This window comes from Sus scrofa, chromosome 10 (assembly GCF_054392235.1).
Source record: "Sus scrofa isolate SSC_HxYL_T2T_F1_AM1 chromosome 10, Sscrofa_HxYL_maternal_Yorkshire_Landrace_v2.0, whole genome shotgun sequence".
In the NCBI taxonomy this organism is placed as follows: domain Eukaryota; kingdom Metazoa; phylum Chordata; class Mammalia; order Artiodactyla; family Suidae; genus Sus; species Sus scrofa.
In genome coordinates, this window is record NC_139392.1 from 53513236 (window position 1) to 53538003 (window position 24768).

At 39.3% G+C, this 24768-nt stretch overlaps 1 protein-coding gene across 29 annotated transcripts in view; it reads left to right on the top strand.

The window, feature by feature from the left end:
- The window catches only part of FANCC (FA complementation group C), a 264288-nt gene that overhangs the window by 155222 nt on the left and 84298 nt on the right, over nt 1-24768 (top strand). For 24 of the 29 annotated variants that reach the window (XR_014817681.1, XR_014817688.1, XR_014817687.1 and 21 more), the window contains 2 exons: nt 18729-18842; nt 19764-19828. The exons of 4 other annotated variants lie outside the window; for them this stretch is intronic. Coding sequence is in view for 5 of the 25 variants with exons in the window: in XM_021064599.2 (XP_020920258.2) it covers nt 18729-18842; nt 19764-19828 (179 nt within the window). In the remaining 20 variants the exon portion in view is untranslated. Of the gene's footprint in view, nt 1-2671; nt 2927-18728; nt 18843-19763; nt 19829-24768 lie in introns of those variants that run through there. One more of the 29 variants, XM_084979747.1, reaches the window with a different exon arrangement.

Genomic DNA, 24768 nt, shown 5'->3' on the forward strand with positions numbered 1-24768 from the left:
TACATTTGGGTGGTGTTCTATAGTTTGTTTATACATAGTTGTGCAGTGAAAAATACCATATCTTCACGTTGTAAATAAAAGTTAAACATTCAGAAAGCTGGCTAAGTTGGGGAACTAGGACCTCGGTCTTTGAACTTCCTCTTCAGTTTCTGTCTCACTGCTGGGTTTCCTGTCACTAGGGTGTCGAGTTTCAAATGAAAGTCTCTATGGCAGGAACTAGAGAGCAAACAGATTTACTTGTCCTGGAGTCTGGGAGTAAGTGAAGTTTATTGCTGCCAGATCAATAGTCTGAGCCATGTAATAGCTCCTGGAGATGTTCTGGGTCTTCTCTGCCCCTCCTGTTATTAGTTCCAGGAACTGATAGCATTTGTGAGGCTGGGTCTAGCTTCACCATCAGTGGTAACTGAGCTTCAGATTTTCACATGTAGGTGCTCATTCCATTGTTCCCTGGATTTCCATTCTTGAATAGGAAACCAATTCATCAAAAGTATTACTGCATTCAAGAGTTCCCATCGTGGCTCAGTGGAAACAGATCCGTCTTGGAACCATGAGGTTGCGGGTTCGATCCCTGGCCTCGCTCAGTGGATTAAGGATCCAGCGTTGCCGTGAGCTGTGGTGTAGGTCACAGACTCGGCTCAGATCCCATGTTGCTGTGGCTGTTGTGTAGGCTGGCAGCTGTAGCTCCGATCAGACCCCTAGCCTGGGAACCTCCGCATGCCACCAGTGCGGCCCTAAAAAGAAAAAAGGAAAAAAAAGTATTACTGCATTCAAAACTCACAAAATTCCTCACCATACACTTTTTTTTTTTTTTTTTGCCATTGAGAGAGCTCCATCTTGATGTTCCTTCCTCTTGCTACCATGTGGAAAGTGGACCTGAAGGGAAGAGGGAAGAATAAAAAGAGGAGAACTCGGTAGGAATCTGTGACAGCATCTAGATGAGAGAGAGCAGTGGCTGGGATCAGAGTGGAAGTGATAGCACTGGAGGGAAGGATGCGGGTGCAGGGTGCATTTGATGTGCCATCCACAGGATGTGTTTGTTGGTGGATTGGATATGGAGGGTGAGGGAAAGAGTATAAAGGGGTGAGGCAAAGACAACATGTAAAATTTTGACTTTGGCACCCCTGCAGATGGTGACATCTTCTCAGTAACAAAGATGAAAAAATGATTTGGGGAAGGTTGAAATTAGAATCTTGGATTGTAAAATTCAAAATATCTATGACACATTCAAAGATATTAAAGAAGTCAATTACATGTATGAATTTAGCACAGAGTGGGGGGCAGGGTTGGAGCTAGTGGACTGTGTTGCAGTCACCCTACAGGAGAGGATGGACCTCCTACCCCACCCCCCTAATTTGGTTCTGATACAGTCTTACACCCAAACCAGGAGGGCACCATCCCCATACCAAAAGGGTTTGAGGTTTGTCTCTCACATAATGGGGCTTTCTAGGGAGAGCAGGGCTAGTTTCCCAACTGTTCCAAAAATGGCTTCAGAGAGCACAAAAGGAAACTGGCTTGGCTTTTATGGTAGTTAGAAGATGAGGCTGAGGGCAAGAGTATGTGTGTGAGCAGGGCCTCGTAAGGTTTGAACTTGACTCAGTGCCATAGGAAGGCACCCAGGCCATCTTATCAGCTTCTTCATCAGCTTGCCTAGATATGGGGCAGAAGAGGGAAGGGGAGCAGTAGGGCTTGAAAGCTGTCAGCAGTCAGACATCAAAAACGGACTGAAACTCTTTATGGCAGAAAACCTTGGCAGTAAAGGCTGTCTAGCTCATGGAACTCTATAAGATCTCCTGGAGAGATCCCTGAGCCCTGAGGACTCCCATGTTTAAAAATCAGATTGAGGAGAAAGTACCTGCAAATTGGACAGGATGAGGAGAGAAACAGGTATCGTGTGGTCTACCACCAGCTAAGACAAAAGTGTTTCAGGCAGGCAGAAGCTGGGGAACCATGTGTGTCCCCACAGGTGTGTGCTTGCTACGCTGTGCCAGGACGTGTGGTCTCTGTGTGAGCTGGAGGTGTGAGAGGTGGCGGTCCCGGGAGAAGTGTCAACACTAGGATACCGCTGAGGAGGCGAGCAAGGATGGGGCAGAGGCAGATCCATTGTTTGCGCCATGGAGTTCCGATCTGTGACTTGGTCGGGAGAGAAGCCAGATGAGAGAAGACTGAAGAAGAAATGTGAGCTGAGAAGTAGAAAAGGCGAGTTCAGACATCTTTCTCAGGAAACTTTGTTACACGGAGAGCCCAGAAATGGGCAGTGATTAGAAGGAGGGCCACGTTGCATCGAGGAAAATGCTTTTAAGTTGGGAGATCTCAGAGCAGGTTTGCAAGCTGACGTGAGCCCTCCAGTACTAATGCCAGAGGAAATGGGGCTCACAGTGTAGAGAGTCCTGGCCGAGAAAGGAGTCGAGGGAGTCAGAGACTGTGTGGCCAACTCCACCTTGTAGGAGCAGGGTAATAACCTCTCCCTTCCGAACAGGAGGGAAGACAGACAGCAGGAGTGTGCGTGTGGATATGGCTTTGTCGCCTGTTGGGTGAGGAGATGAAGAGGTTCTTGCTCATCGCTGTTTTTTTTTTTTTTTTTTTCGGCCTTGTGAGGCAAGGCCCTCAGCAGGAAAGAGGAGGTGGTGTGATGAGAGAAGATGTGAAATAATTGCTCGGCAAGTGGCCAAGCAGCCTGACTGGGGAAGCATAGGAGAGTCGGGAAGCGGCGCTGAGCCTGTCAAGGATTGTGGTCATGAAATCAGCGTCAAAGCTGTCACCTGAGGTGTCTGATGTTCTTAGCGGTTTGCTGTGTGGGCGCTGGTGAAGAGAAAGTGCAGAATTGGAGTCACGAGGGTCGGGGTTTTGCAAGGCAAGGACCGTGGTTCTTTAGAAAGATGGGGGTGCGGGGGAAGCAGAGCCTTGAGAGGGTGATTATTTAAGCTTGGTAAGTATTTATCGAACACATGACCTGCTTATAGTAAATATATTTAGTAAAATATTCATTTCTCAGTCTGTCTACCTATAGTCTTCCTATATTACATGATTGTTGGTGTTCTAATGCCATTGTTTGAGTCATTCATAGTTATTTAGTTCAGGCTTATTTTCTAAAGGCTTTTGATTTTGGTTTCTGGAAAACCAACCCTGCCTCCCCCTTCCCCACCCTCCGGAACTAACGAGTGAGGAAGCAAGAGGTTCTGTAAGCAAAAGTAAAAACTGCAGACTTTGTTATGATTGGAGCTGTGTTTGGAAATTCTGTGAATTGTGTCATGTCAGCATCCTGCTCATGGAGTAGGCTATGTAAACAGTGGGTGTTGGGTGGTTCTATGAATGAGCAGCCTTCCTTTTCGCTTACAAACTTAACCACTGCAATTCTCCAGATTTCTGAGTGTTTATTTCATAGTAAAAATGGCTCTAAAAATACCAGGCCAGTTAAGTTTTTAGTGTAGATCATTTCATTTAGACTGCCATGGGACATATACATTTTAAAAAGACAAAAAAAAAAAAAAAATGCATCGAAAGCAGGATTTTGAAGGAAAAGTGACAGAAATCTGTCTCCAGTAATTTGTTTTGGCTATGGATGCAGAAGTGCAAATGGAATGGGAATGACTTTGTTCCATATTTTAAGTGAGAGCAGTTGTTACGTTTAATTGGTTTTCAGAGGATTTGAGTTAATAGCATACCAGAATGCCCAATATGCCGGTGTGAAAATATTACATATACCAAATTTTAAGTTAAAAGAAATTGTTGGAGTTCCCTGGTTGGTTCAGTCGGTTATGGGTCCGGTGTTGCCACTGCTGTGGCTTAGGTTGCTCTGTGGTACAGATTCGATCCCTGGCCCACAAACTAAGGCATGCTGAGGCTGTGGTTAAAACAACAACAACAAAATTCTCTTTGAATATGATTTTAAATATCATTCATAACTTTTTATTTGTAATACTATTTTTAGAAATTATAGTGTCATATCATATCACAATTTTTGAGAATCCAGAGTGAAATGAGAATGGGATTAAGATGAATTAGGCTTTAAGACAAGAGATGAGGGCCAACAGGTCATACGGGGAAGGATTATTAGGAGGGGAATGTGAGCTGGACTTCATAAAATGAGAGAATGGGAAACTGCAGGGAGTAGAAATTGGTAGGAAGAGAGGAAACAGTCTATAGAGAAAACAGACCCAAACACTTAATTGTTTCAAACTGCCAGCGAACAACCAGTTTAAGAATATAAGATCTATTGATTATGAAGACTTAAAAGTATGAACAGAAATAATAAGTGCAGAGAAGAATAATGTTTTGCCTTTCACTGGGTGGGAATTTTTGCCTTCCCAGGAATCCCTGACCTTTTTCATGGGCCTAAGCAGTAGAGTTCTAGATCTATGGTTCCTCCTGACAGGTTCCTCTGCCCTGAAACAAAGAGAGCAGACATCACGATGGGAGGCAGGGGCAAGAGCCAGGGGGAGTTTTTTATGGAGAGGACTGCATGAAAAATACTACTTTGCACCCTGAAGCCATGGCCACAGTGATATAATACCTGCCTTCCTAGGAACCCTGAATTTTGGGGAGAGAATGTGGAGAATCATGTCTCTAATTTGGCAAGATTGAAAATACTTAATTTTGGTACAAGTTAATGGTTGCTTGTAGAGAGAATTATGAAATAATGCAGCAAAGACCTCTCTCTTTCTTAATAGGGGTCGCTTCTAGCCAGCTGGCCTCTCAGAGAAATTGCATCAGCCTGGCACTCAACAATGGGAATTAACATTTATTTAGCACCTACTGTGAGCCAGGTCTCTAGCCAGGTGATTTACATACATGGTTTCTTTCAGTCCTCCTAACATTGAGAGGTGTTATTTTCTCTATTTCAAAGATAATTTAGGGAGTTCCCATCGTGGCACAGTGGTTAACAAATCCAACTAGGAACCATGAGGTTGCGGGTTCGATCCCTGCCCTTGCTCAGTGGGTTAAGGATCCGGCGTGGCCATGAGCTGTGGTGTAGGTCACAGACTTGGCGCCGATCCCGCGTTGCTGTGGCTCTGGCGTAGGCTGGCAGCTACAGCTCCGATTCAACCCCTAGCCTGGGAACCTCCATATGCCACAGGAGTGGCCCAAGAAATGGCAAAAAAAAATTAAAAAAAAAATAATAATTTAGAAACTGAATCTGAGTAACAGTAAGAGACTTCTTCCACTGAGCAACAGAGATGCTGGTTGAACCTAAGCATGTCTGATTCCAAGTCCATGGATTTTTCCACTCTGAAATTATTCTAGTTCATCTCCTCAAGTGATCTAGCTACACAGGATGCTGTTATAGCAGATTTTGTAACAGAGGAAAGAATGGCTATAGCAAAGGTGTGGAGGTGATGGGGAGACCTGGGCTTTTCTTCTTGTCTCAGTTTTCTCTCCATTGCATAGGAGATACATATACATAGTGTTTAGATACATAGTGTTTGGGCTGTGGTCAGGTGCTTGGGTCACAGTGCAGTGAGAAAGGTGGTGCTTCTGTTAAAAAAGCAGATTCTAGAGCTCCACTACCTGAGGTTTTGACTCAGTGGACTCTGCATGGTAATAAGAACCCAGATGGTTCAAATCAAGGTATCTGCACATCACACCAGGAGAAACTTTGAGGTAGGCAACCCAGTTTTCAGGTGGCGCTTCTCCTGAGTCTCTTCACACATATTTTTATTTAACTGTGGCCAACAGAGATGCTACCTTCACTGTTAGGTGACTATATGAGAGGTCAGGTGTTTATGATGAGTCCGAGGGCAGGAGGCAGACCTTGACTGTCATAATGAAGAGAGAGAGAAGATTAAAGCTCTCCAGAACCCAACAATAAGTTCCATTCTTACTCAGACTGAGACTTAAGATATAGCAGCCACTGATGATCAAGGATGTGCTGTGAGCTGACATATCATGTAACTACTTCCCATGTATAGGCCTCACTTCCTTTTATAACAAACCTGTGAAGTTAGTTTCATCATCTACATTTATTAAAAGCTGGAACTGCAAAGACCCAATATTGTTTAAAAAAAAAACAAAAAACAAAAAACAAAAAAACAAAACCCAAGGTCATGTAGCTAGAACTCAAATTAGTCTGTTTAACTTGGAAATCCGATGACCTTTTTCTTTCTTTTCCTTTATTTCTTGAATTACACAAATGATTCATGAATATATCCTCATAAGAAAATTTAACAGTCCAAGCATTGCAACCTTCCCCCAACTTTATGTATCCTCTACGGAAGATATCAATTGACTGTAGAACCTTCTAGTCTTCTTCGCATGTATGTATGAAAATACATTCATTTGTTTTATGTCTCTTTTCACATGAGTGGAATTATATGGGATATATTATTCTGTAACTTACTTTCTTCACTTGATACCAATTCCTGGAATTATTTCCATATGAGTCACAAAGTTTCCTTCATATTGCCAGTATTCATCTTTATACTAGGGACAAAGGAATATTCAAAAACTATAATCCGGGAGTTCCCATCATAGCTCAGTGGAATCTGACTGGTAATCCATGAGGACGTAGGTTCAATCCCTGGCCTCACTCAGTGGGTTAGGGATCCAGCATTGCCATGAGCTGTGGTGTGGGTTGCAGACACGGCTCGGATCCCGCGTTGCTGTGGCGTAGGCCAACAGCTGCAGCTCCAATTCGACCCCTAGCCTGGGAACCTCCATATGCCGTGGGTGCAGCCCTAAAAAGACAAAATACAAAACAAACAAACAAAAACTATAATCCAATAATTTTTAAAAGCAGTGAGTCATCCTTCACTATCCTAGTGAGTATTGGTTTCTATGACTCCCCCAACCACACACCCCCAACCCCCACCCCTCAACAGGATACCAAAACCCTTGGATACTCAAGACCCTCATATGAAATGGCATACTGTTTGCATATAACATGCACATGTCCTACTGTATATTTTAAATCACCTCTAGATTACTTTTAATACCTAATGCAGTGTAAATGCTATGTAAATACATTGGAAATGCTATGTAATTAGTTGCTGATGCACCAAAATTCAAGTTTTGCTTTGGAGAACTTTTTGGAAATTTTTTTTCCCAAATGTTTTCAATCCACAGTTATTTGAATGTGCAGATGCAGAGCCCATGGATATGGAGGGCAGATGGTATGTTTAAACTGTATACAAGACACCAGGAGTTTCTCAGCCACGACTGCTTTGCTCTTGAGGGGATTCGGCGGGGTCTTAAGACAATTTTGGTTATCACAACTTTTGTTTTTGGAGGGAGGTTGCTTTGGCATCTAGTGGATAGAGGCCAGAAATACACCTCCCCAACCCTGGTAGCAAAAAATTATCAGGCCCTCAAATGTCAGTAGTACCTGGATTGAGAAAACCTCCTCTTTTTTTTTTAATGATTTTTATTTTTTCCATTATTGTTGGGTTTACAGAGTTCTGTCAGTTTTCTATTGTACAGCAAAGTGACCCAGCCACACATATATATATACATTCTTTTTCTCACATTATCCTTCAACCTCCTCATCTTAAGGGTATTTCAGCAGCCCTGTGAAGGGGCTTGATCAATATATAGTTTCTCAGATCTAACCTTTATTTAAAAGAGTCCTGAGTAGTAAATTCATTTGTTTTAAATGGTGGTCTTTCAAATCTAAGGAAAAAAGAACTATTATGTATACTCTGGCTTCTTCCCCGATTTGAAATTATATTTGAGCTTTTACACATCTAAGAGTGTGGTTTATGAAGGAGGCAAAAAATAGTCAGTGACTAACTGCTTACTGAATTTGGCTTCCCAACCAGGTAATAGAGAAAAGTGTTTCTCAAAGCATGTGTTCTATGGTTAGTTTTCCATTGGTAGTAAGTTTTTCATTGAATTAAACTTTGTCCACTTAAGCTTAAGTAGATTTAGACTCTGTGAGGTTGAAAGTCATTTAACAGGGAATATTGGATTGAAATAAAAGGAATTCTTATAATTGTAGATCTATTAGTTTAAATCTGTGATGCTTTAATAAGACTAATAAGCAAGACTCTTAACTGTTGGAAACAAATTGTTGGGTTCTAGGTTTAGCATTGGGCGTTGTTTGCTTTCTGTGGCATGGCTTTGGTAAATTTATTCAGACTGCCATTTGTGTTTGACGGAAATAATGTACAAGTCTGATGCTTATCCTGTTTTTATTCCTTAAAAAGTTTAACCATTCGTTATTACTTTACTAAAGAATATATCATCACAAATATTTGTAATGAAAATAGAGTTTTTTCCTCAAATGTTTTCAAATTAATTTAGACACCTCTGATTTTTAGAAAGATTGCATTAGAAATAAACCTACATCAGGAGTTCCCATCGCGGCGCAGGGGAAACGAATCCAACTAGGAACCATGAGGTTGCAGGTTCAATCCCTTGCCTTGCTTAGTGGGTTAAGGCTCCAGTGTTGCCGTGAGTTGTGGTGCAGGTTACAGACACAGCTCAGATCTGGCATTGCTGTAGCTGTGGTGAAGGCCAGCGGCTACAGCTCTGACTCAAGCCCTAGCCTGGGAACCTCCATGTGCTGTGGGTGTGGCCCTCAAATAAAAAGACAAAAGACACCACACATAAAAAAAAAGAAAGAAAAGAAATAAACCTATATCTTTAATTCAGGACTCATTTCTTCTAGGTTTGAATTATAGATTATTCTACTATCAGTTGCACCAGTCACATGTTTACCTGTCTTTTAATTTGTAACATATACAAATAACAAATACATGGAAGCCTAAAATTTTTTTGACTGATAGAATTCTAAAATACTTTACAAACAATGTTTATCTTATTTTATAGTTTCATCATCAGCAGTGGGTATGCAGCTGTATCACCTATCATGCAAACAGTCTTCCTTATTATTTCAGATACTAAGGATTTCAGATTTTAGAAGAGTTAGATGTGAAGCTGAATCTTTATTGAATGATATTTCCTTCCTGAAAAGTCTCAGAACTATAAGACTAATAAGCACAGACTCACAAGCACAGAATAACTATTGGGACTGCTCAGAACTATGGGACTAACAAACTTAGACTAACAATCACAGAGTAACACTTGTTATGGTGTGAGATATTGAATTTGATTTATTCCACTTAGTCTCTTAGGAACTGCCGCCAGAAATACTTTGAGGAATGTATAGTTCTGGCCCCTGTGTACGTATGCCTGATTAACATCTTGTTTAGTGTGCCTCTTTGGACTTCCCAGAAATGGAGTCATGCTGTATGTTTTCTTCTGCAATTTTCTTCTTTCTCTTAGCATGTGTGCTTGGCCACTTGTTTTTCTATGTAAATTTTAGAAGAACTTCTGAAGTTCTACCAAAAATCATATTTAGGGTTCTTGATGGTACTGCATTGAGTCTATATGACAGAGAATTGATGCCTTTATGACGTGGAATTTTTCATGGTTTAACAATAGTATATCTCTCCATCTATGCAGTTTTTAATAGGTGTTTTTTAAAGGTTTTTTTTCAGTGAAATAATATATTTAGTTGATGCTTATATGTTGGTCTAGTTTCTAGATTGTCTTTGTTGGCAGGGAGAAATGATCATTTAAGATTGTTCTTTTGAAAGTTTCACTGTGGTGTCTAATTTAGAAAAATATAAATCACTTGCCAGTGATTTAATTAATTTGGGGATTTTAATATTGCTTAAGTAAACAAACAATTCCAGGATAATATAAATGTTTTACTATATATTTACATAAAATGTCATGGGAACATAAAAAAGGAAGTGACTAATTCAGGGTTTAGGCACAGGTATTTTATACAATAATAAAAAAAAAACCCTACCAAGTATTGAAAATGGCAGCATTTTGCTGGCCCAGATCTGAATATACCAGATGCTTCTGTGAAATCTTGAGAAAAGAGAAGATTAAACTTGTGCTGTACTTCAAGGATTACATTCTGGGGCCAAAAATACGTGAATAAATTGGATTGAACTAACAGAAGTTTTATTTTCTTATTTAGGTTTGTAGAGGGAAGAGTTTTGAAAATGTGTAGATCTGCATTATGTTTTTATGTAAGTGTATAGCTGAGATTGTTTTGTAGTTTCCTTGTGCCCTTTTTAGCAAAGATGGTCCTTGCTTCTGACTGCTTCTCGTGTGCTTTCTGGTGCTCTTCTAATAGTGTGGTGTACTCATAGGTTGCCGCAGGATGAGTAGCACCAAAGCAGCATATTATTCAGTGAAATTATAACCACATCAGTGTGCCAGGTTCCAGTCAGTGTTAACATATTAAGTAAAACCCTTTGAAGCAAAAATACTTAGCAATGTCATGTTTTCCCCAGTACTCTGTGGGTATTTTATGGACTGAAACTTAGGAAAGTAAATTGTGAAAAGGAACATTTATCATTCTGTACTGTAATGAGGTCAAACAAAGGAATCCTACAGTCGTTTTATTGTTCAGTGACTGTAGATGAGCAATTCATTCTATGGAGTTCAATTCAGCTAGTGTTGATTGAACACCTAGTGTGCGAGATGCCGAGGGCAAGTGAACGGTGGCGCTAAAGAATGTAAAGATTAACAAGACGGTCCCTGCCTTGGAGAGCCTGGGCAGTAACGAACAGAATGAGGACATTCCTAACTCCAGTGCATGGCAGAACGTGGAAGGCGTCGTGAGAGAAATACAGATAGGGTGCCATGGAGATTTCAGGAGAACACCATCTCATCCTGTTGGGAACTGGAACAAGAATCTTTGCAAAAGATGGACTTTGAGGGAATATGTGTAACTTGGGCAGCTGGAGATGGGTGAGGATTGTTGGGTTCCTCAGAAGAAAGAAATGCTGAGGGGAAAGGGCTGGGTGCATGTGGTGACCAGCAGGAAGTCTGTTGTTACCAAATTGCAGGAATCCAAGAGAGAGATTGTAGGGAAGGCTGTACTTAGGAATCCTCTGAAGGCTGGGAGCAGAAGGGGGGTGACAGGAGCATCCTCCGGTCTTTGCCCATACACCATGGCCCCTCGGCCACCACCTTTCTCTAATCCTTCTAGTCACTTTTCTCTGTCTACTCCAGCCAGTAGGACACATCCTTCTTTCCTCTGCTGCCTTCTCAGTCTATCTCTCCTTCCTCAGCTCTCAGAATCAGCTCAGAAGTCATCATCTCTGGGAGCACCCTGAACCCTATAGATGGAATTAATCATTACTTTCTCTGTCCCCACAGTGATTGTCATAGCCCTTCATTATGGCACTTACTGTGGTCGGTCTTATAATATGGATTTTTTCATCTCTGTCTCCCTTCATCAGATTGTTGGGGGCTTCTTATCCCAATAACCCCAGTAGAGTGACTTGGATACAGATTACACTTCGTCTTTGTTTGATGAATGAATGAGGGATCCTTGTTTATGAAAATGTTTATTGATACTATTTATAAAGAGATAGGTGTAATTTCCAAAGTGGTGGAAATTCTAAAAAATGAAATTCTTAGTGTTCAGATGAAGAAATTATTTGGAGAAATATAAAATATATGCTCTGTCTCAGTTCAAGAATATTGACCACAATTTGGCTCTCCTAACCTTTTGCCTGAGCAAAAAGCACAGCCCTTCTTCCACACCCATACCCTGTGCCAAACCACAGCCTCACTGCTCCAACTTTCCTAACCCTCCTGTGAATGTGTTGCCTGTTACAAGATGGAACAGATACAGTGAGGCTAGGACAAGAAAGAACACCTGAAAACAAGGGAAATGGATTTTCCCCTAATTTATTTAAAACTTTTTCCTTGAAAGTCCACTTTCATGGTAAGAGCATTTTTAAATGGCTTTTCAAATATTCGCAGAGTTCCTCAAACTCCTGCATGAATCAAAATTGGGCTGAAAATGTTTTATCCACAGCCGTGTTGGTTCCTGCACTTTCCACCCTTAAAGGATTTTAGATCACGAGTCAGGATGATGCATTTGCACATTTTCTTTATGCCCTTCAAATCGGAGCCTGTTCATTTACACCCACATCCTTTCGTAGATAACAATTTGTGTATTTAGAAGCCCAATTCCTGGAATTCCCATTGTGGCTCAGTGGTTAACGAATCTGACTAGCATCCATGAGGATGCAGGTTCAATCCATGACCTTGCTCAGTAGGTTAAGGATCTGGCCATGAGCCATGAGCAGATGTGGCTCAGATCCTGTGTTGCTGTGGCTGTGGTGTAGGCCGGCAGCTACAGCTCCAATTTGATCACTAGCCTGGGAATTTCCATATGCCATGGGTGCGGCCCTACAAAGCAAAAAAAAAAAAAAAAAAAGAAAAGAAAAAAAGCCCAATTCCTCATCAATAAAATGATGATGGTTGGAGTAAAAGTTCTCCAAGATCGCTTTGTTAGCATTTTTAAAAGAAGCAATTATCACATGACTGTAGGAATTAATTTTTGTCCAAGGACCAGTGCCTACAGAATCTTTATTGGTTTTATCTTTAGAACGTTTGCCACTAGGTGGCAGTAAGAAAAATTATTTTTAGCAGTGAGACATGCCTATCAATGTTTAAATGTAAAAGAGAGATCTGGAGGTCTAAAGTTTGAGGTGCCTGTTTTGAAGGTATGCAACCATAGCCAAGCCACAATATGTTGTTTCTAAGACTTAAGCTGCTTATGTTCTCCAAGGATAAAACTCTTGTGGCCCTCTGTAGCAATCTGTATTAGGAATTATGGGGGAGAAAACCAACATAAGTTAAAGCGTGTAATTTTGTTTTTCAGAAAAAACGTTTATGATAAAAAGGAAGATATGGTAATTGTAGAAACCTTGGAAATGTAGGTAGGATCGAGAAGAAATTTTAAAGCACTTTCAGAAATAATATGTTAACATGTTATCACATTGAATATACACTTTTTACACCGTGCTTTTCAAATTAATGCTATGTTGCCTTTTCCTTTGTCATTAAATATCTGTTTTACAATGTAATGCATGCTATTGGATAAACCACGATGAATTCAACCAATGCAGTGTTTTTGGATATCTTGGCTCCTTCTAGTTTTTCACTGTTATAAGCAATGCTGCCATGAATCTAAATCTTTCCTTAGGATATATTCTTAGAAATTAAGCTTCCGGGTAAAAGGATATAAATGTTAATGCATATCCTTTTACATATCATCCAGTGACTCCCCAGAAAGGCTTTACAAATTTGTGCTCCCAACAGCAATGGCGTGCCATTCTCACCATATCCTTGCCAATACTGACTTAATAGGTATTCCTTAATAGGTATAGGGAGGGTTTTGTTTGTTTTGTTTTTTTAAACAGAGTGGGAGATAGGGTGGAGAACTAATCTTACAGCAATGGATTTTTTAAAAATGAATTTCTAACCATATCATTTTGGGAATTTAGGCCAGGACAGGTCTGCCAATTAAATTATTTTTCTGTTTCCAAGACCTCCAGTGTTATAGTCAGCTTGTAGTATGCAGGTGTTGTGAATACTATCTAGGGAACTGTTTATGGCTATTTTAAACATTACTCAGAAATTATTTACAGTCCCTGATCACACCCTCTGAATCTGTTGAATGTCCTAGTTTTTTTTTGTTTTTTTTTTTTTGTTTTTTTTTTTTTTTTTTTTTAACTTTCATTGGCTCCACTACCAGAGTAACTCATGCAGTTTTGGGAAGCTAGCCTCCATGTGCTGGCTCCACTACCAGAGTAACTCATGCAGTTTTGGGAAGCTAGCCTCCATGTGCTGGTCCAGCATCTAGCATGTGAATGCTTCTCAGCAGCGCTGGTTTACAGGGAAAGCCTTTACATGGTTTTCTTTAAGACCTGCAATCTTAGCCAACCCTTAAGTGTTACTGCCTTGAAACCAGTTTGCTTTTGTTATGCATAGACTAGGTTACTTTCCATCCCAACTGAATCTACAGTACTTAACCCTTAATTTTTAAAGAGACAATCATATGCACTAGGATAGCAGTCACCAGTTTACAGGTGGTTTAATTGAAACTGTTTAATTGAATTTTACTGAAAACAATTAATGTAATTTTAAGTGAGATGCCACACTTTAGAGAACTTAGCTCAGTGCTTTACCCATGGTAAGCATTCAAAACACTTCAGTTGTAATTTCCCTCACAAAGTCACATTTAACCAGGTAAACGGGCTGGAAGAGCCCTCCTGGCAGAGAGACTGGAAAATGAGGGAGCAAAGAACCATTGGGGCCCCAGAGAAGCTAGTGAGGGAGTCAGCCCCAGGTAGAAGCTGCAAAACCAGCAGGGCCAGGTTTCATGCTTCGGGGAGAGGTTTGGGCTTCACCATAAGTGTTTTGGGGAACCATAGAAGCTGAATACCGGTCAGATTTGCATTGTTACACTATTCCAGCTGCTTCATGGAGACTGCACACAGGGAGACCCTTATGAGGTTTGGCCATAAAGTAACCAGCCTTGGGCATGTTTCTTATGCAGAGTGTATCTCAGTTTCCTCATCTATAGCACATTCAATAATAGCACTTACCCCCTAGGCTCTGGGGATTACATGAGTTGCTGTTTATAGATTATTAGACCAGCTCCCAGCAGTTAAATGCTTTAAATGTTTGTTAAATAGAGTGCCAGAAGTCTGGAAGTGTAAGACCCGCAAAAAGAACCTCCAGGCTCGGAAGAGGCGACTCCCCTTAATCACTCACGAGAAGCGGTCTTGATGCAAACAGCAAGAGGATTTTTATTCCAAGCGCGCTGGGGCCCACAGTCATACACCACGCAGGGGTAGAGGACTGCGGCCCCGAGTGTGGAGTCGGGACAGCTTTTTATGGGGTTCATAACAAAGCCCGCGCTTTTACAAACTAATCATTTTAAAATATCACAAACCAGTCAATTCAAAACTTCGAGAGCCCGCGCTTTGTGGACCAATTAATTTTAAGTTGTTCTGGAGTTACATGTTTGTGCCTGTCTCTGGGTGGGGGAGACATATTGTCACCAAGATATATTTATCAGGATTTTCAACATTTTGTGGCACGCCCGACCTTACTGGGGTCGGTTAGGCGATTGACTTCTCCTCTTTTTATCTTATGCAAGCAGGTTTACAGAAGCCAAACAAGCAGTTAGGAGCAGTTTCAAGAAGTTTCAAGCATAGAGGCACATACTCAGGGGCCTGTTTTTCCCCTTCCACAAAGTTTTGTACAGAGCAGAAAGCAAGCCCTAAAACAGCAAAAAGTATGATCTTTTACCTATAGGGAACAGGGTCTGGAATTCGAGGGCATTTAGAGCTTCTGGGTTCTGGGAGAGTCAAGTTGCATTTTCATCCTTTCAGAAGCAGAAAGTTAAGCAATTTTTGGTACTGCCCTCCCTCCATGTAGCATCAAACTGACTTCCTCTGTGAAAAATCCAGACTGCTCCTGCCTCTGAGCCATTGGCCATCTAGTTTTCAAAGAAGGAAATTGGGCCTCCTACCTCCCCCTGCCCGGTCTGGTGTGTGCACCTCCACACGGATGCGGCTTGTGGTTGGCCAAGCCTGGCTGGGCTTTCTTTCACCAGAACACGTGCATTGCATCCTACATAGGGTGTCAGGACCCACTTGCTGAGAGCACGGCGTGTGCTGCTTGTGTAATGAATAAAGCAGAAGCCACCAGTAAACACCACCCATCAAAGGATGGTACATTGACTGTATCTGACCTCCCCTGATGCTGCCAACCTAACCACAACTGCTTGATCTCACCCACATTGCACTTAGTCTTTGAACTCTCCTGGGGCTATTGTCAGCTCCTATTTGCTTTCTGTATTGATAAAGGACAGCTTTGAACTGGAAGGGGAAAAAGGCCAATATATGCAGTTTTCTTCACTCTAGAAAGAGCCTTTTCATTACCTTACACCTTATTAAAAAGGCCACTTTAACTCTGTAAACTTCCTGTATTTCTCACTTTTCACTGGTTTCAGGTTTTGTAAATCGCATTATGCATGTTGCTGGGTCTTTGTTTTTTTTTTTGTAATTATGAGTATCTTCTACTGAGTATCAGTGTTTCTAAGTTACCTTGTTAGCTTGCTATGCACTCCTCTAATTTGAAAACAGTAGATGAGGTCTCATGTAGGGACAGCAGATTTCAACCTGTACTGCTTAGTTATGTTGTTTTGAGGAGACCGAGGAAGATCTGAGCTCACAGGGAGAAAAATACCATGATCTACAGGAAAGGGTGCCCATCAGATCAGGGTAGAAGGACCACTGTAGCATCATGGAGGGGAAAAGGAAAGATGGCACGCCAAGTGCCTCCTCGGTGTTTCTACTGCTTTATTAAGTTCCATGGTGGGCTAACTTTATCATAACTATTTTATATCTTTTGAATATGTGAAATAGTTTATGATAAAATTGAAATGAGTGCTACGATGGATTAGTGAAACACGCCCCTTGTGTTAACTGGTGTGTTAGTTGCCCCAGCCTCGTGGGGCCCTGCCCTTGACTGAGCTGATACAGCCTCTTCCCTAGATTCAACTGCCCTAAGTATTTGTGTATGAACTCACACACATTTATACAGTTTTTTTTTTTTTTTTTTTTTTTTTTTGGCTTTTTAGGGCCTTATTCACAGCATATGGAGGTTTCCAGGCTAAGGGTCTAATTGGAGCTATAGCTGCTGGCCTATACCACAGCCACAGCAATGCAGGATCTGCCAGGCTAGGGGTCTAATCGGAGTTGTAGCTGCCAGTCTACACCACAGCTCACGGCAACACCAGATCCTTAACCCACTGAGCTAGGCCAGGGATCGAACCCACACCCTCCTGGTTCCTAGTCGGATTCGTTTCCACTGCGCCACAACGGGAACTCCAATTTATACAATTTATCTCATACTGTGTACTCACAAAATGCATTACTACAAGACTTTAAAAAAATGTAAAATGACTATTGCCCTGTGAATACACTAAAAACCACTGGTTTTTATACTTTAAAAAGGGTGAATTTAATGGTATATGAATTATGTCTCAAAGTTGTTGTTAAAATATTTCCAAATAACACTTTTAAAAAAGTAAAGATTTTTTTCTCCTGATTGAAAAGTAGTACGTACATGTATGGCAAACTGGAATATGTGTTGAAGTAGAAAGAAGAAAAAAAAATGTATATATATTATATCCATATACCCATAACAGCACCATCCCAGGGACTACTAACTTTTGGTGATATTTTCTTTGATTGTGTTTTCTTTCTCATATTTGGATCATATTTATTTGATGAGATCATTTCTGTACGTACAATTTTGCCTCTCCCATTCTTTATTTAACATTATAATAAACCATTTAAAATGCTATCCTAAATTCTTTATAAGCATTTTATTGGCCCACAATGAGCCAGTGTATTGAGGATATTAAAAAGAAATCATTCCCTGCTGTTGAACATTGGAAAATGTTTTCTCACAGTAAAAACTGGAAGAACTAACACTGTAGTGAACATCTTCGAGCATAATCCCCATTGTCGTATCTGGATTTATTTCCTTAAACGTGTGCCACGTATGTTAAAAGTTCTGAATGCTTTTAAAACCTTTATATGCATTCTCAAGTTGTTTTCTGTAAGGTAGGCCTCTACCACCCTATGAGGTATTTTCCGTTTACAAGCCTCTAGGCAGACATCATCCTGGCAGTCCAAGTTTGTGGTGGGTTATGGGCTGTGTTACACTCATAGTCTATGGCTGCCTTTGTCCATTCAGATAACATTGATGTATGGATCCCATTTATATATTTCTAGTAGGTCACACGGAGTACGTGCTTCAGAGAACCCAAATTAGCATTAGGAATTCATGTCTGTAAAAATCTTTAATTCATTTTGTGAAAAATGGTATGTTGACATTTAAATGTGCCCTTTTTGATGATGAGGATGAGTAATTTATCCGTGTGTTTCTTGGGCATGCGTATTTTATCTTAAGGATTATCTGTTCCTACTCCTTTTTATGCTCTTAGTATTTGTCATATGACATTTTGCACACATGTATTATTTGTTGATATTCGTCTTAGTTTTTGCTTATGTTATTTTCTGGAAAACGCAAGGTTTGGCTATGTTTTAACTTTAGAATGACCAGTGATTTTTCAGTTTACAAAGTTCTTCCCCAACTTTCTCCTTATTTATTATTTTATTTCAGTTTTACATTGATCTCTTTAATTTACAGTAAATTCAAATATATTTTGATAAATAACAAAGTGAGAATCTAGTTTTTTTTTCAGATAGTTTTCTTAGCACCATCGATTGCATAATCTTTCCTCTCCCTTGTGATTTGTGGTACATTCCTTGTTGTGTATTAAATTATTGTCTCTACTATGATAAAAATCTTTTACTGAGTTTAAAAACAGTAAAGAGGGGAGCTCCCATTGTGGCTCAGTAACGAACCTGAGTAGTATCCATGATGATGCAGGTTCGATCCCTGCCCTTACTCAGTGGGTTAAGGATCTGGCTTTGCCGTGAGCTGTGGTATAGGTTGCAGATGCGGCTCAGGTCTGGCACTGCTGTGGCTATGGAGTAGGCCAGGAGCTGCAGCTCCAATTCGACCCCTAGCCTGAGAACTTCCACATGCCATGGAAGCAGCCCTAGAAAACAAAAAATGAAAGTAAAAAAATAAAAAGAGTAAAGATCACATTCTTGATATGGTTAAAGCATTATTCATTAGTTGTATAATTTTTTTTACGGTTAATGTTTGTTTAAATTTACTAATTTTTAATGTAATGACTTTATCACTAACTTACTTCCTTATACCTAAATCAAAGTGAATCTCAAGTATTCGGACAAATTAAGACTATTTGTTTCATCGAGATCATTCCATTTACAGATACTCCAGGCTCTAGGCATTATACATAATAGGCACATTCTTCATTTTTAAGACCTTTTTCTCTTTCTGTTTATGGATTTTAGGGGTTGTTATCTTGTATACTTTCCACATTCAGATTTGATATAAAAGAAGTTGGTCTTTTTACTCGCGGACTTGGGTATGCACCCACAGCTTACTATCCTGGTTTACTTAAAAATGTGAGTATTTTTAGTGTTTTTAATTTATTAGTATTGAAATTTTCATTGCTTAATGTACCATCTGCAAAAAAGGTAAATGGAAATATTTCACTCCTCCAGGAGAGATGTTTAACTTTTCTATGTTTATCTCTTCTTACCTTGGGTGGACTTATGGCCATGTAAGGAAAAAACGTGAGATGGGAGATTATGAGAAAGAAGAAGGAAACCAGGAGAGGTTATTCTAAATCAACCAACCTCTGTGTGTCTTAACACATCTCATTTGTTCTCTCAAAGATTTTTGGGAGAAGAGATTTCCTTAACCAATATAAACACAGCCTTTTACTATTAGACAAATAGTATTCAAAAAGAATCTGATAGGAATTTTATATTAAAGCAAAACATTCAATAAATAATAACCTCATAAATAGTATTATGTATTTACATCTTAGTATTCAAGCTGTTTTTGTCTGCCTTAAATTCTAGCCACTCAAGAAATTTTAACTTATGACCTTAACATAGCTCTTCTAAAAAAATGTTAGGAGACTTTTAATGTTTGTTAACTATTCTGGTCTTTTGGAAGCTTTATACCTGAAGAGCATTTTTAAAAATAGAGAACTAAGTTAAGAAAGAAAAAAATAAGCTAATGCTAACATCGTTTTATTTGTAATAGGTTTGGTTTTAATTTGGAGGGAATTAATGGCTTGTCTATTATTCATTTGCTTAAATAGGAATACGAAGTAACAGACATTAAACCTAAAGCCAAATTACCAGTAAATGTGACTTGGCACTGCCTGCTTTTTACTTTGACAAAGCACAAGGAGAGGATTGGTGGGGGAGGAGAGCAGGGAATCTCAACGGAAATATCACTCACACCAAGGAAAATAGAACTGACGTAATCCTGTTTGCAGTGTGAGTTAACCTGCAACTGATTTTGTTTTACAGATGGTTTTATCATTAGTGTCTGAACTCAGAGAGAATCATCTTAATGGATTTAACACTCAGAGGCGGTAGGTGTTAAACTAAACATCCCTCTTCTCAAGTTTCAAAATGTATCAGTTCAGTTATGAGAGAAAATTTTTATAATTCCTGAACATGAATGCATGTTCATAGTTATGGTTATATTCTATATGGAGAGATGATTTTCATGGACTGTAATTGCAAATTGGTAAGTTTTATCAAACTTTCTTTTTTTTAATCACTGCTCTCTCAAGTCTCAAGTCCATAGATCATGCAGCGTCTCTTAGGCACCCTTATATACAGTATGGAACACAAAAGAAAGACGTGCACAGCTCAGTGTGAGTGTTTTATCATTCACACACACAGTCAAAATATTTACAAGGCAACAGATACTTGTGTACAACTGGCCTATTTTAAGAAACGTAATATTCCAAAATCTAGACTAAACAAATCAAATAGATGCAGACAAATAAAAAGGCAGTCAGTCACATTACAAAATGTTTCTTCACTAATGTGAAGAAATTCAAAATTGTTTTTATTGGTGAACATTTCATCTTTAACAAATCATTAAGAGAATCTAGGGACCCAGGAAATTTGTGATTTAAAAAAAAAAAATTTGGAGTTCCCATCGTGGCTCAGTGGTTTACAATCCGACTAGGAACCATGAGGTTGCAGATTTGATCCCTGGCCTTGCTCAGTGGGTTAAGGATCTGGTGTTGCCGTGAGCTGTGGTGTAGGTCACAGATGTGGCTCAGATCCCGTGTTGCTGTGGCTGTGGCGTAGGCCAGCAGCTGTAGCTCTGATTGGACCCCTAGCCTGGGAACCTCCATATGCTGCAGGTGTGGCCCTAAGAAGACAAAAAAAAAAAAAGAGAAAGAAAAAGAAAAAGACCACACCTACTAAATGAGTGAAAACATTTGCAAATAATATATCTGAAATGGGATTGACACCCAGAATATTAAAAAAAAAAAACTCCTAAAACTCAATAACAATAAAAAACTCAATTCAAAATGGGTAAGAAACATAACTAGACATTTCTCCAAAGATATACAACTAGTCAATAAGCACATTAGATACCTCTAGTTTTAAAAAGAAACAAACAAAAATGAAAAATGGCAGATGTTGGCAAGGATGTGGAGAAAGTAGAACCCTGATATATTGCTGATGAGACTGTAAAATGGTACAGCCCTGTGGAAAACAGTTTGACAGGTCCTCAAACAGTTAAACGTAAGGGTTACCGTAAGACCTAGCAGGTGCACTCCTTAGAATATATTTTTTTAAAAAAATTGGAAGCAGGGGTTTGAACAGATATCTGTAAACCAGGAATCATAGCAGCATTATTCATAATAACTAAAAGGTGGAAACAAACCAGTGCCCATCAGCAGATGAATGGATAAACAAAATGCGGTATAAAAATACAAGAGAGCACTACTCGGTGCAAGAACATGGATGAACCTTGAAAATATCACAGTTAGTGAAATAGGACAAACACAGAAGGACAAATACTGTATGATTCTACTTATATGAGGTAAGCAATAAGCAATAATAAGCAAGTTCATAGAGATAGAAAACAGAATAGAGGCTATCAGGGGCTTGAAGGAATAGAGTTATCATTTAATGGGTACATAGTTTATGCTGGGGATGATGGGAAGCTTTGAGTACAGACTGTGGGTGATGGGTACACAGCAGTTGAATGTATTTAATGTCTTAAAATGGTTACCAATTATAAATGATGAAAATGATACCTATTATGTATGTTTTACCACAGTAAAAAATGATTAAACAAGAAAAATAAAAGATATGATACCACTGTACACTTCCTCAAATGACTAAAATTTAAAACACACGTCAGCATGTACTGCAGAGCATATGGAACTACTGGGTTTCTCAGACACTCTTTTTGAGAATGTGAAGTGGTATAACCATGTTGGTAAACAGTGGTGGTTTATTGTAAAGTTAAATATACACTTGCCATTCAACCTATCAATTGCACTCTTGAATATTAACTCATGACAAATGAAAATGAAGGTATTCACAGATATTTCTTTTTTTTTAATTACTCAATGAGTTTTATTACATTTATAGTTGTACAGCAATCATCACAATCAAATTTTACAGCATTTCTATCCCAAACCCTCAGTGCATCCCCCCGCTCCCCAACCTGTCTCACTTGGAAACCATAAGTTTTTCAAAGTCTGTGAGTCAGTATCTGTTCTGCAAAGAAGTTCATTGTGTTCTTTTTTTAGATTCTACATTTAAGTGATAGCATTTGATGTTGGTGTCTCACCGTCTGACTGACTTCACTTAGCATGATAATATCTAGGTCCCTCCATGTTGCTGCAAATGCTGTTATTTCTTTCCTTTTAATGGCTGAGTAATATCCCGTTGTGTATATGTACCCGCATCTTCTGGATCCACTCCTCTGTCAATGGACATTTAGGTTGTTTCCATGTCTTGGCTATTGGATATAGTGCTGCAGTGAACATGGGAGTACATGTGTCTTTTCAATCATGGTTTTCTCTAGATAGATGCCCAGGAGTGGGATTGCTGGATCAAATGGTAATTCTATTTTTAGTTTTCTGAGAAATCGCCACAGTTTTCCACAGTGGTTGCACCAATTTACAGTCCCACCAACAGTGTACTAGTGTTCCTTTTTCTCCACACCCTCTCCAGCACTTATTGTTTTGGATGATGGCCATTCTGGCTGGTGTAAGGTGGTACCTCAGAGTGGTTTTGATTTGTAGTTCTCTAATAATGAGTGATGTTGAACATTGTTTCATGTGTTCTTTAGCCATCTGTATGTCTTCTTTGGAGAATTGTCTGTTTAGATCATCTGCCCATTTTTTGATGGGGTTGTTTGTTTTTTTGGCATGGAGCTGCAGAAGGTGTTTATAAATTTTGGAGATGAATCCCTTGTCAGTCACTTCATTTGCAGATATTTTCTCCCATTCCGTGGGTTGTCTTTTGGTTTTGTTTAGGGTTTCCTTTACCATGCAGAAACTTTTAAGTTTGATTAGGTCCTGTTTGTTTATTTTTGTTTTTATTGTCATTACTCTAAGAGGTGGATCTGAGATGTTGCTGTCATTTATGTCAGAGAGTGTTTGGCCTATGTTTTCCTCATGAGTTTTCTAGTGTCTGGCCTTATATCTAGGTCTTTAATCCATTTTGAGTTTATTTTTGTATATGGTGTTAGGGAGTGTTCTAATTTCATTCTTTTCCGTGTGGCTGTCCAGTTTTCCCAGCACCACTTATTGAAGGGGTTCTCTTTTCTCCATTGCATATTTTTGCCTCCTTTGTTATAGATGAGTTGACTGTAGGTGCGTGGGTTTAATTCTGGGCTTTCTATCCTGTTCCACTGATCTATATTTCTATCTTTGTGGCAGCACCATACGGTTTTGATGACTATTGCTTTGTAGTCTATCTGAAGTGAGGGAGTTTGATTCCTCCAGCTTTATTTTTCTTTTTAAGGATGTCTGGCTAATCTGGGTCTTTTGTGCTTCCAAACAAACTTTAAAATATTTTGTTTGAGTTCCGTGAAAAATGTCCTTGGTAAATGGATAGGGATTGCATTGAATCTGTAGATTGCCTTGGACAGTGTAGTCATTTTGACAATATTGATTCTTCCAATCCAAGATCATGGTATGTCTTTCCATCTGTTTATGTCATCTTTGATTTCTTTCATCAGTGTCTTATAGTTTTCAGAGTACAGATCTTTTGTCTCTTTAGGTAGGTTTACTCCTAGGTATTTTATTCTTTTTAATGTGATGGTAAACGGGATTGCTTCCCTAATTTCTCTTTCTGATCTTTCGTTGTTAGTATATAGAAATGCCATCAATTTCTGTGTATTAATTTTGTATCCCGCAACTTTGCCAAATTCATGGATGAGCTCTGACAGTTTTCTGGTAGAGTCTTTAGGATTCTCTAGGTATAATATCATGTCATCTGCAATTAGGGATTGTTTTACTTCTTCCTTTCCAATTTGGATTCCATTTATTTCTTTTTCTTTTCTGATGCTGTGACTAGACTAGGACTTCCAAAACTATGTTGAATAGTAATGGCAAGAGCAGACATCTTTGTCTTCTTCCTGATCTCAGTGGGAATTCTTTCAGCTTTCATCATTGAGAATGATATTAGCTCTGGGTTTGTCATATGTGGCCTTTATTATGTTGAGGTAGGTTCCCGCTGTGCCCACTTTTTGGAGGTTTTTTTTTTTTTTTTTAATCAGACATGGGTGTTGTATTTTGTCAAAGGCTTTTTCTGCATGCATCTATTGAGAGGATCATATGGTTTTTAATTCTTCAGTTTGTTAGTGTGGTGTATCACACTTATTTGCAGATATTGAAAATTCCTTGTATCTCTGGGATAAATTCCACTTGATCATGGTATACAGTCCTTTTAATGTATTGTTGGATTCAGCTTGCTAGTATTTTGTTGATGATTTTTGTATCTGTGTTCATCAGCGAAATCGGCCTGTGATTTTCTTTTTTTGTTGTATCTTTGTCTGCTCTTGGTATCAGGGTGATGGTGGCCTCATAGAATGAGTTTGGGAGTATTCCTTCCTCTGTAATTTTTTGGAATTATTTCAAAGGGATAGGTGTTAGCTCTTTTCTAAATGTTTGATAAAATTCACCTGAGAAACCATCTGGTCCTAGATTTTGTTTATTGGAAGTCTTTTAATCACAGTTTCAATTTCGGTACTTGTGATTGGTCCATTCATCTTGTCTATTTCATATTGGTTTAGTCTTAGAAGATTGTACTCTTCTAAGAATTTGTCCATTTCTTCTAGGTTTTCCATTTTATTGGCTATAGTTGCATATAGTAATCTCTTATGATCCTTTGTATTTCTCTGATGTCTGCTGTTACTTCTCCTTTTTCATTTCTAATTTTATTGATTTGATTCCTCTCTTTTTTTTCTTGATGAGTCTGGCTAAGGGTTTATCAATTTTGTTGATCTTTTCAAAAAACCAACATTTTGTTTCATTGATCTTTT